The 12,813-nt window shown below is 32.7% G+C and overlaps 1 protein-coding gene across 1 annotated transcript in view; it reads left to right on the top strand.

Annotated features, from left to right (window-relative positions):
* LOC130440664 (rhoGEF domain-containing protein gxcI-like) overlaps nucleotides 1–12,813 on the top strand; it is a 53,223-nt gene extending 40,410 nt beyond the window's left edge. Inside the window, exons 5-9 of the mRNA XM_056773927.1 lie at nucleotides 5,368–5,709; nucleotides 7,302–7,458; nucleotides 7,518–7,644; nucleotides 7,801–7,995; nucleotides 12,713–12,813. Of these exons, the coding sequence (XP_056629905.1) occupies nucleotides 5,368–5,709; nucleotides 7,302–7,458; nucleotides 7,518–7,644; nucleotides 7,801–7,995; nucleotides 12,713–12,813 (922 nt within the window). The remainder of the gene's footprint in view (nucleotides 1–5,367; nucleotides 5,710–7,301; nucleotides 7,459–7,517; nucleotides 7,645–7,800; nucleotides 7,996–12,712) is intronic.

The following is a 12,813-nucleotide window of genomic DNA, read 5'->3' as shown; positions in this document are numbered from 1 at the left end:
CAAAAATATTTAATTAATAGTGAGTGTTAAGTGTTGACCTCCCATACTTTTTTAAACTTAAAAATATGACCCTGATATCTGTGAGCGTTATCGACAAATATAAATGGTTTGTTGATGTCATTTAGATGTTTAATTTTGATTAAATGCTGTTTGTCTAGTTAACTGTAAATTTACTATAGATTGTAGATGTCGGTAGATGTCAGCAACGTTTGAGTTTACTTTTAAATTTTAATAACCTAAAAAAAAGTAATTGGGAATGTTGTTTCTTGATTACTTTTAGTCTGGGGAAGTTAGTTCAGAAAATCAACTGTTTCCCAAAAGGGTAAACATATTCAGCCACGATCATTTTCCTAAATTAAGCTGGAGCTTCCAAGAACAGCATTCAGCATTTAGAAAATAGAGTCTTTCATTTTGGCTCGCACAAAATGTTGTAGGCATCAAAATAAATATTTTATTCATATATTTTAAGTTTAAAGTAAAGAACATTTTTTTCTTTTGAAAAATTAATTTTAGCTGTAAATTATAAAAAGATAGATCTTCAAAAACCATACAATTTGAAATTTTTTCAATACGATCATTAGCAACCGAGATGTCGAAAGTTAAAGTTTGCAGACAGAATACTTTGGGGATTTTTGATTTCGTGATTGATTCATTAGACTCGAATTTCGAGAGGACTAAGCAGTACTTGCAAGCTGCATCACAAGCACGTACAAAATTTGCTAGAGAATTCAGGAATATGATCGTTGGTCGCAATATTTTCGATTGGGGAGAAAAGTTGATGATTATTAAGAATGTCGCTTTCCAATATCCAGTTTATTTATTAAATAATCATACAAAAAGGAAACCTCAACATTCGAGTATAGCCTATCGTATTCTACGTTTTTTTAAATCCAATATTTAGCAAGCTTTTTGAAATCTTGGTAAAGCAATTCCTTAAGATTTGTTGCACTGCATTTCCAACATCTCCTTTGGATTCAAAAACTAAATGCTAGCAGTTTAATGCTACCAAGTTCTTTGATCTAATTCAGAACAACTTTCACAGTACATAGCTTAACATTATCTTGTAAGAGGGCTAGCTTGAGCTAAACCGATAAACCCCATACACCGGCATTGATTGCTCAACCACCTGGAATGATTTTGAAGTCCTAAACAACAAGATTTTCCGTTCGAATGGACCTCTCTTTGTCAAGTAGCAATACGTCTAATATTTCATATTTCATATTTCAGCAGGACAAGGAGTTGTTTTGTGTGGCCGTATTCGACAACTTTTATAGATCTTACTTAATGGGTTTGAATGATGTATTATGGTATAGGAGATCGATAAACGACGACTGCTGGTACTAACTTGACTTTCTATTGCTTTACTTGTAATCGCAATATCTCACGACAACTTAAGAGCGAACTATCTTCAAGCATCAAATCTCCATTATTGAAACGATTAAATCAATGCTGTTCGTTCGTTAACAGTGTCCTCCTCTGGCTGCTTTAAACTTTTTTATCAAATTTTCAATTTATTATAAAAAAGTATTGGGTCTTCAATAAACAAAGAATGGTTTCAGCAAAACTTTTTTGCTTAACTTGACATGTGGTGACTCAGTTGGTATTATTCGCGTTTCTCTACCTTCTGCTCTATAATTGTTGATTTTTGACAGCGTGGTGGACATTTAAGAATCGATATGCGGTTCATGTATTTGTCTGTAAAAAATTGCTTTTCCATTACCGTTACTACAAATGAAAATAAAATCTTTTATCTATTGTTTAAGAGCTCTTCAAAATTTGTGATGGTTTCTTTGAAATAAACTTTTTTCGGGTCCTGTATATGCAGTTTTATCAATTTAAGTCGGGAATACAATAAGTCACTTTAATTAGAAACTTCTGTCTAATGTCTAAGCATAAACGAAAATAACTCGAAAGTAGCTGACAGGTTAGAGAAACAAAAAAATTATGTGGGTAAACATTTAACAATTCTCTAATGTCGCGAGTGTGAAAGATAAGAAATAATGTGAAAATGACTTTCATATATGTAATGCCTTTGCATGAAGAGTACAACGGCTACGGAAATATCGAGAATAGCGGGTACGAAGTAAAAACCATTTCATGATCCATATATTATTAATATGTAGAGCGTGCTGGTCAAGATGAAGTAAATCTAATATTTCCAAGAACAAAGCGTGCAAAAAATTATATTTACCAACACGAAACTTCATAATAACCATAGAATTTATATAACATTACAAATTATAATTTTTTTTTTCCACAGAAAACGGAGAATAGTGCATTATGAAAAAAAATTAAAATAATACTTAACGTGATTATGAAAATTACTCAGAATCTCTTAAATTTTCTTGTAGTACAGTGAAATAAGATTTTTGAGGTGATACACTAAAAATTCGCACACACTTTCTTGATTATCAGTATTTGAATACTTTGTATAACGAAATGCTTAGAAAGAAACTAATATAATTGAGATTATTGAATTTCCTACTAAAATGCTTTTTTTAATACAATTTTTCGTTTACTTAAAACAAACGATTACCTTCTTATTTTGCAGTAGTACGTGAAAACAAACTTTAATAACTTCTTGAAAATCATGGTAGATAAACAAGATCTCTACTTTGTTTTCCAAACAAAGATTTTTGGAAACGCCACCGTAGAATTGGCTTCTGATTAGTAAACTTTCCGTGTTTTTCCAGGTGCATTATTAAAATTGATAAAATTCTTAATCAAGTTGTATTCACAACTAATGATAACTAGATCATCCTCGAGGATATTGTTTACAAATTAAGCTCGAGTTCGTTGTTATTACTTACCGGGGATAGAAAAAAATTTAGTTTTACGAATCTCCATTTACTTCAGTCGAAGAAATTTCTCGAAGTTCCGCAGTCAAAGTTGAAAATCATTTTTAATATGCGTTTTACGAGGATATAGTGAAAAATACTTTGAACTAAACAAAATTTCAATGTCAAAATATTTTATTACTCAACATATTCTCCTCTTAATTGGATACATTTATTACAGCGATACTGCAACGTCTTCACACCTTTCAAAGAAAAAATGTTTCTTCTTGTTATGCAACTCAGACTCCCAGAACTTTTACTTACGAACTTTTAAACTTTTTTTCAGTTGAGGAACGAGATGATAGTCAGACGGAGCCAAATCTACTGAATAAGGGGGGCGTTCTAGTAATTCAAACCCTAAATCACGGATTTTTTGCGTGGTAACATAAGATTTGTGTGCAGGGGCGTTGTCCTGCAAAAACACATCACCTTTGGATAGCTTTCCGCGTCTTTTCGCTTTTATTTTTTTCCGTAGAGTGGTCAGTAATGTCAAATAGTAATCTTCAGTTATTGTTCTACCCTTATCCAAAAAATAAATCATGATTACTCCATGACAATCCCAAAAAACTGAAGCAAGAACTTTCCCAGCAGATTTTGGGACACGAAACTTCTTGTAGAACCAGAGTGTCGCATCCATAATAACAATTCGGTTTAAGAAGTCTACATCGTTTGCCAATCGAGCACAGAGCGAGAGCAATGCTTCTACCCTTGCACGCTTTTCATCAACATTTTTTCCATGTCCAAATTGACGTGAAATATATGTTGAACGCATTCGTATGAAATATTCAGTGCTTCAGATATCCGTTTTAACCCAATTCGACGGTCTGATAAAATCATGTCATGAACTGCATCGATATTTTCGGGGACTGACACAGAAACTGGCTTTCCCGATCGGTCATCATCTTCCATGGAAAATTTACCTCTTTTGAAGCTTGCAGTCCAATTTTTCACAGTCGCATACGAAGGACATCGATCACCAAGGATATTAAGCATATCTTAGTAAATCTGTTTATCTCTTAAATAAAGGTACTTGATGATGGCCCAATACTCCAATTTTTCGTTTTCACAATTTCGATGGACATCTTTTTTCTTTTAATTTATTGCGTAACTTTGGTTTACGTTTTTGACGTCAAACTTTACACTCGTACATGAAAAGTAAGATAAAATGGATTACAAAGAAATGGGGACATTTTATTTCAACGAAATAAACTACTCGATAGCTGAAGAGATGGTACTAGAAGAATTATCATTAAGTTTGCGGGTTGAGCCTGCAATGATAAGGGTTCTATTATTTATTTTAGCAATTTCGTCAATGATATATTTATCATATTTGGTTTCACATTCATTCAACATCTTCAAAAGTTCCAATATACTTTTCAAACAAAATCTCTCTTGTTTTTACAGTTAAAGTAATTTTTTCAGCTTTCTTACAATGGTGATCGCCCGTTTTTTTGACTCAAACACCCATAAGGCGTCGGGGACAAAACTGGTTTCACTTCCTATCCTGCATACTATTAACCTTTTTTCATTTCCTAGAAGAAGATCAATTTTGTTTTAGTCGAAAGTGACAAAACTGCTTATTTCAGTAACTATCAGTAAATATCCTTAACTTATCATTGCTTAATGAAAGGGCTTTTTGGGACCAAGCAATAAATCTCTCCGATTGCTTCAGACCTGGGGTCTTATTCCATGTTTTTGATTTCTTCTCGTTCTCCCACGTTTTCATGATCATAAGTTGATAGTTTTTTAGGAAACCTGAGGTCGTGGTCCTCTGAAACTAATTCTCCCTGGTTTCTCCAGGTGATCAGCTTGTTCATTGCCGTGCACTCCGATGTGGTTTTTCTTTATAAATCTGTTTCAAAAACAGGTAAAAATTGGGGTGTCCACTTGTTTGAACTTTATCAAAATATTAATTTATTTGGACATCGTAATTGGTTGCTATGGTTTGGGATTTTTTATACTATTTACTATATTTTCAAGGTATTGTTTTGAATTTGAAATTTTATCCAAAAATACAATACAAAATTTTGATAAAAGACGCGTTATGGGGTAGAATCCGCAATGAGGTGATAGAGGATCTCTATCTTTGATGCGATTTTTTAGCGCGCCGTGAAAGATCTAGCGACTTTTTATTGTATGTATCAACGAATTATGGATTTTAAAACATAATTATTGTATACCATTTAATTTTACGTAAAAGAAATAGCAAATAATAATCTTAAAATGCCCATCTTTAGCCTAGAGGTATGAAAGAATTTTTACAAAGAAACTTCTACGGTATTTTTTTATGATTTGTGAATATTCATTTTATTTTTTGTCTTGATTCTTCATCCTAGGTGGTGTTTAGCGTATTTTATACACCAAGAATCTAATTTTTCAACGTTCTAGAAAGGGTGCACTATTTAACAATAGTTGCCACAATATATTTAGTCGTATTTTGAGCGATTTCTTTAGATATAGATAAAACTAACACCCTAGCTATTAAAAAATCACATTAAAATAGTAAAGTAGCGACTATTTTTCTCTGCAGTTTGCCTCCGGGTCAAGCTACACCGCCAAATGAACCTGAAAAGGAACCTCCACCGAAAAATGCGTGTTCCAGATTCTTCACAAACTGCAGTTCTAAGATGTGCGGTTGCTGTAAAATAAATTCTAAATCAAAGACTGATGCTAGTTGCTTCAATTGCTTTAAGAGGAAACAAGCACCCGCTTCCATTGTTGTTGAAGATGAAACTGAGAAGAAACCTAAACTTATTGAAAGATTGAACTGTTTTAAGAAGCAAAAAGTTGGAGACGCTTCATCGTGCTTTCCAGTTGGAAAGAGGAAAGAAAGTTGGGTGGAGAGAGCTGATAGTCTATCCCATCCAGCAAGGTAGCTCATGATTTTGAAATTGTATTAAATCCTCATTTTATCATTCTCCCAGCTAAACCACTCCAATTGTTTCAATAAAATTATGAATTATCAAAAGTAATTTATATTTTTTCTTGGGATAAAGGATATTGTACCTACCTATTGTTTTGTTTATTGTCATGCATTTTTTTATTCCTAAAATGATTTAGTCCTTGAAAGTATCTTCAATAATGACTTTTGCAATCTAGTATTAGAAACTTGAAGAGTTGTTTTTTTTTTATTTTTGAGTTCATTTCAATACAAGGTTTCTGGCTTTTTTGTTTTTCCTATTTATGACTATTGCCATATTAGATTATTATTTCTTTCTGTAAGAACTATACATCTGCATAGGTTAAGATGTAATGACATTGTATTAATGTAATGTACGAGGATGGTTCCAGAAATACCTGACTTAACAAAGAAAATAAAAAAAATTTTGAAAAAATATACTGGTACATTGTCTTGATGAAACCACACTTTCTTCTTAGTCATATTCGACCGTTTTTGCTTGATTTTTTCGCTCAAATGTTGCAATAAGTTCGAATAATACTTGTCGTTGAAAGTTTTTCCTCTTTCAAGATAGTCAATGAGAATTATCCCAGGCGCAACCAAAAAAACCGACGCCTTGACTTTGCCTGTACATGGAACCGTCTTTGTATTCTTTGGAACCAGTTTTCTCTTTTTAGTCCACTGTTCTCATCCACGGTTATAAAACGGCTCAAAAATTCGGCTTTCCTTGTGTGAAATATTGTCAAACACTCGATGGAAACATCTTCACAAAGTTGTTTTTGTTCCATTGAGAGCAAACGTGGCACCCATCTTGCACATAGTTTTTTCATATACAAATTTTCAGTTAATATACGATGTACTGCACTTTTTGGAATGCCTACCATGTCTACTAACTCACGCACTTTCAGTTGACGATCATTCAGTACCGCTTTTTGGATTTTCTTCAACATTTCTGGAGTCGTCACTTCATTTGGTCGACCACTGCGATGCTGGTAATTGCAGATCGTACGACCTCGTTTAAGCTCTTTTACCAAATTTTTTACTGTTGATAACGAAGGAGCAGTCTCACCCAGAGTAGATTCTAGTTCAATTGTTATATTGGTTGGGCTAAGGCCAATTTTTTCCATGTTTACAAACTCACTGAAAACGTTCACTATTGATGGTTGCCAAGCCAAACAAATACTAAACAACGTAGCGTCTTCAGTGGTACCTATTTTTCAAGCAACAACCGGACATCTCTAGGTTAGGCTAGGTACCTCTGGAACCATCCTCGTAGGAAATATTTCATTTAGTTCTTTTGCATCCAAATTTTTAACTTTAACTTTCCTTCCAATTATCTCCATCAATCTCAATATTTCCATTTTTTCTGTATTCACTATTAATACTGCCAGCAATTTGTTTTTTTTTGTATTTGTAATGTGAAATTCTTAGATTCCTTCTTTATTCTTTATTTATCAGCAGGTGTTACTTGTAATATTATTTTTTCTTCTTTATTAGTAATTTCTAACATGATACTCTTTTCCCTTCTATTCCTTTCGTTCATTGGTATACTAATCTTCTTACAGGAATAAATGTTCGAAACAATGCTGCAAGAACTTCATGGCAACAATATGTTGTATGAATTTGTGCAGAAAAAATAAACCACTCGAAGTGCCCGAAAGAAAAGCTTCCATAATTAGTAAGAAAAAAAGTTTAACACCGACTACCGCTCCTCCTCCGGAGGTAATTATATATCAGGTTTTTATTAATTATAATCATTCTGCTAACATATTTTTTTTCAGGATGTTCGTCCAAAGATAGATTTGAGTTTGGTTGAGCACTCTTCACATATGAAAGGGGCTATCCCAATTCTTCCAATCTGCCTTGCTTGGTTCTGTTTAATTCTCAATTGTATTGGTCCAGGATCAGGTAAAATTAACATTTAAAATATTCATTTATTTCATTTGTATTAAAATCAACAATAGAGTAGAAAACTTTATCTTATTGCTGAAATGAATATGTTTCTTTGTTGATTTGTTGCTTTACATTTAGTAATGATGGATAAAATGAAAATCTTTGTTTCAGGAACTATTATCAGCGGAATACTTAATCTATGTATTGGAATACCGAGGTTTTCCCAAAAAGACGGACCCAGGCCAAGAATAGGAGCTTTCATCATCAATCTGATCATAGGCGTCAGCCAGTGTTTCACAGTTCTATTTTGTTTAGTGGGATGGGGATGGTCCATTTGGTGGGGTATAATAATGATTAAAATAGCAAGTAAGCAACTGTTTTAACTACTTTTAAAAACCGGTTAGAAAAGGACTGAATTCCTTCAGCTCCATATTTTTTTAGGACTTACATAAAGCATAATTAGAAACTGTACATTTATTTTTTCAAAATGATTTTACGAATATATACAGGTCAATAACAACTCCATTTTTAGATATGAAACACTCTATATTTGACGCTCGCCAAGGAAAGGGACCTAATATTTTTCACTTAAAAAACGGATTTTGACACTTTATATTTTGTAAAATGACGTGGAAATGTTGAAATTTCTCGTCTAGGTATATACATACGATAAAAACGTATAAATTTGTCTGAATATTTTTAATAAAAGCCGAAAAAAATGTAATAAAACGATTCAAAAGTTGAAAAAACAAAATCAAGATGCTTTTTCTAATCGATAGTTAAGCACCACCTACAAATTCTAATAATTTTCCATTTTGTCAGATGTTCAAAATCGTTTTTTCCACTCTATCAAAATTTTATGAAATAGGGATGAAAAAAAATGACACAAAATATTCTAAATCGTTAATTTTCATTTTGTTTTTCGAATAAATCACAAATATAAACATCTACTGATATAAATTTGAAATACAGCTGCTAACAGTGCATGCAGAGGCAATAACTAAAGTTATTGTCACTGAATAAGCGGAAATAAAATTAGGTGAAATGGGAAGTGACGTCATAAAAGTAATATTCATTATCACGAATAAAGCTGAGAAAATAGTGAAAATATTGCAAAAATATGAATGTATTTCTGATTTTAGCACAACGAATGTCTTTTTTTAAACCATCACATATATTTTTTTCTTATTTTTTGGTGTCTATTAACCATTAATACATATTTTCAAAACGAAAGAGTTGTATATCACCCTGTATATATTTCAATTGTGAAATCACTCTGAAAAAAATGTATTTGTATGTAAATATATTTTTTGGGAATCAATTTCATTTATCTCTATTTTAAAGTTAGAAAGAAATTTAAAGCGAAAAATCCAGTACATTGCATACATCTATTTTTTATAACTCATGATCATGCTGTATATAATTACCCTGATAAAACAAACTATATATTCTTATCTACGAGGGTTGTTTTTATTAAACATCTGATCGCGGAGAATGATGGCCAGGAATACAGCAGGTGTTTGGTGGAAGTAGCAGGCAATTGCGCTCAAATCACTGGCTATTCCAACAGGTAATTCCCGTTGAGTTTCTATCACATAAGCTGCGGTTATTGATTCTACCGACGAGTGGAAATTGCGAGCTGTTATTAGAGACAAAAGGGAACAGGGAATTCGTCGAAGAATGAGTCCAGTGTTCAGCGAGTTGACCAAGGGAAGCTCGAAGGTTCAGCGTAAGTGTATTATTGAAGCAGAAAAGTTTGCGTTCGTTGGGTCCCAGCACGGTGTTAACTGACAACCACAAAACTCCCAAATGAGTGCAGCTTTAGAGTTTTTCGACCACTACAATATTGATGAAGAAGATTTTTTTTAAATGAACGAACAATTACTACAAGGGATGCACACAAATTCTCAAACGAGATCCACAAAATACAAACGAACCTTCCTATTCAAAACAAACGAAGAGACATACTGACTTTTGGAATTGTTCTGATCTGACAATGCTCATCCTCGAAGCGTTCGTATAACCCAACGACTCCTCTAGTAATTTACACGGGATATTTTCGAACAACCATCATACAGTCCCGACTTAGCACGGAGCGGTTTCCATAGTTTTTTCCCGAATTTAATCAGTGGAGCTCAAAGAAACCGTCACAACTGACTTCCAATCAAGGCGGCTAATTTTATGAAAAGGATATTGGAAAGCTTCTTCACAGATATGACAAATGACATAATTGTCAAGGTGATTATGTAGAGAAATAGAATGATGATAGAATCTTTTTGTATAATCACCCGTTTCTTCTTGACAGCCCATCGGAGGTTAAAATACAAACAACCCTCGTTTAAAAAATTACTAATTGACTTAAAAATTAGTCAAAATAACTAACATGTCCTATAAAAGAAGAAGTTGACTCGAATAATCCACTTTTTTAGAAGACTATCTGTGAATGACTTGTTTTTAAAGTATCTCTGAACTATAGGAAAAGCGGCAAATTTGAAAATTGGAAAACCAGAGAGTTCAACTAAAGAAGATTTAGAAGCAGATACAAATGAAACGAAAACTAACGAGGAAAAAATAACTCGACAATATATAAATAAAGTTACGCTTTTGAGAAAATTCAAGAGGTAGGAGTTTGTCCTGAAACGGTATGGGTATGGACATCAATCACCAATGTTTATTTGAACTACTGATGCACCTAATATTGATCAAATTCAATTGCATGAATTTAGTGATAGAGGATGTTACAGAAATTGTTGGAATGGAGAATGGACTACGATGCATGTTGATTCTAGAAGTACAAATAATGTTTAGTAGAATGCCTAAAATCATTTGGGAAAGTGGCATGTCTACATTTAGTGAATGATCAAAAAAATGAGACCAATACATATTTTCCACATTATATATATATACTAGCGGACCTGACATACGTTGTCCTGCATGATATGTATGAAATGAAAGACAAATAATATGATAATTTCATTATTCTTTATTTTGTAATAAAAACTAAAAACAAAATTCGTTCTAATCAATTATATTTGTTTAATTTTATCTTAATGAGAGTTGATGAAAAATATTTTTAGTCAATTCTCGAAGAGTATAAATGAATAAACTTGACGGTTTTCCAACGCGAGAACACGCCATGTGAAAAGACCGAATTTTCTATATCCAATCCACAAATCGACATTGTGACTTATTGATAGTCATGGCAAGTTCCAAGCGAATTGGAAATTGCTGACGACTGAATGGAATTTGCCATTCAAAAACATTACGCATATTTTTTTTATGAATAATCTTGTACCGTTGTATAACTGGCATTTAAACTCCGAAGCAAAATAATAGTGAGCCAATTTTTAATAGCAAGTTATGTGTTGCATTCCTGGTAAATACAACGAATTCAAAAATTCAACAGGATGGTTGACTGCTTCGTCAGTGTCGATCTATCCAAAAACCGATCCACTCGTATGCACACAAAATGCAACGCTACCTATCGTGCTTATTTTAGAATGTAAAAGCCCCCAATTGAATGCATACACAAAAATTCATTAAGTCGATCCGGCAGTTTAGATAAGTATAGATAAATAGCCCAGACACTGATTACAGTGCCATCTGATGGGCTGATTTGTGAATCTAATCCAGGACGCCATCCAAATGCTTGTTAATAAATTCATTCAAATCGGTCCAGCCGTTTAAGAGTTCAGTAACATACACACGTACAGGAGAATTCGTCAAATCTTAATTATTAAGAAAAATTCAAATTTTTTACTACTTAAGTAATTTTTTGAGATGTGTACAGTTGGTTTGATGTAAAACCATATTCACTTATGAGTAACCAATTTTACTTATCAAAATATATTGTGGTTTCTATCATACGAGGGTGGTTCAAATATTAATCGGAGTTTTTGAATAAATGCGCGAAAAATTTAGTGTCGCAAAAGTAGCTGCACTGGATGTTAGACTGGTCTGTGACGAAGCGTAGAGAACAGCCGGGGCCGCGTAGTTTCGTTTTTTAGTGCATTTATGGCCATGAGCGAGAAGGATGTACCAGTATCTGTTGGGTAAAGTTTTTTGGTCAAAAATAATGTAAAATCCGCGGAAATTTATTACTGCAGCAATTCGGAGATAAGTGTCTCTTCATGACTCAAGTGTATTTATTGCGTTCCACTTTCCGAAAAGGCCGAAAAGTGGGGGCAAACTTATCACTTGCGCTACGCCCCTATGAGAATGTCAGCGTTATAGAAAAACTTTTGGTTACGTGACAAGCCGAGAAGATGTGTCAGGTTATATTTGAATCACCCTTGTATTAATAATCATATAAACATTCATCTATTGATTATAAGTCATTTTATGAATGGATTAAATTCTAGCCTGTAACTGTCGAAAGGATAGCAAATATTTGGCAGTTGGCATCATGTTTTACATTTTCTTGGTGTGGTGAATATACAATTTTGAGAATGTGTTCTTAAGAATCCTTTTTACTAGAAACACTAACCTAATCTCACTGTCATTACAGTGGATTAAACTTTATTAAGAATTGCACAGATCTTAAATTATCTATATAGTACAACTTCATATAAATATATGGTACTTGGAAATAACAGTAACCATTTCCCGTTTCGCTTCAAAGTATTCTGAGCACTAATCTTGCCAATTATATGTAGATACTGATCGATTTTGATTCTAATAAGTAAGGAATCGGAATAGTAGACTTAGTATTCATTCAAGTTCATTCAAGTTTATTCAAGTTTATTCAAGTTTATTCAAGTTTATTCAAGTTTATTCAAGTTTTATTCAAGTTTATTCAAGTTTATTCAAGTTTATACAAGTTTTATTCAAGTTTATTCAAGTTTATTCAAGTTTATTCAAGTTTATTCAAGTTTATTCAAGTTTATTCAAGTTTATTCAAGTTTATTCAAGTTTATTCAAGTTTATTCAAGTTTATTCAAGTTTATTCAAGTTTATTTAATTTTATCCAAGTTTATTCAAGTTTATCACAACGTTTTATCGAAATTGTGAGTTAGCTTAAAGGGTTTATTTTGCAATTTCTATGTTTCTACCAACTGTATATGAATAACTTGATTTATTGCAGGAAAACATAAACGTTTCAAGCAACTACAAGCTGTAGAAGAAGCAGCTACAGTACCTGGAACAACTTCAAATCCTCGACAACGGGACCTAACAAAACGTTGA

The sequence above is a fragment of the Diorhabda sublineata genome, chromosome 2, assembly GCF_026230105.1.
Source record: "Diorhabda sublineata isolate icDioSubl1.1 chromosome 2, icDioSubl1.1, whole genome shotgun sequence".
NCBI classification, from domain to species: domain Eukaryota; kingdom Metazoa; phylum Arthropoda; class Insecta; order Coleoptera; family Chrysomelidae; genus Diorhabda; species Diorhabda sublineata.
This window is presented reverse-complemented; position numbering and strand designations above follow the sequence as displayed.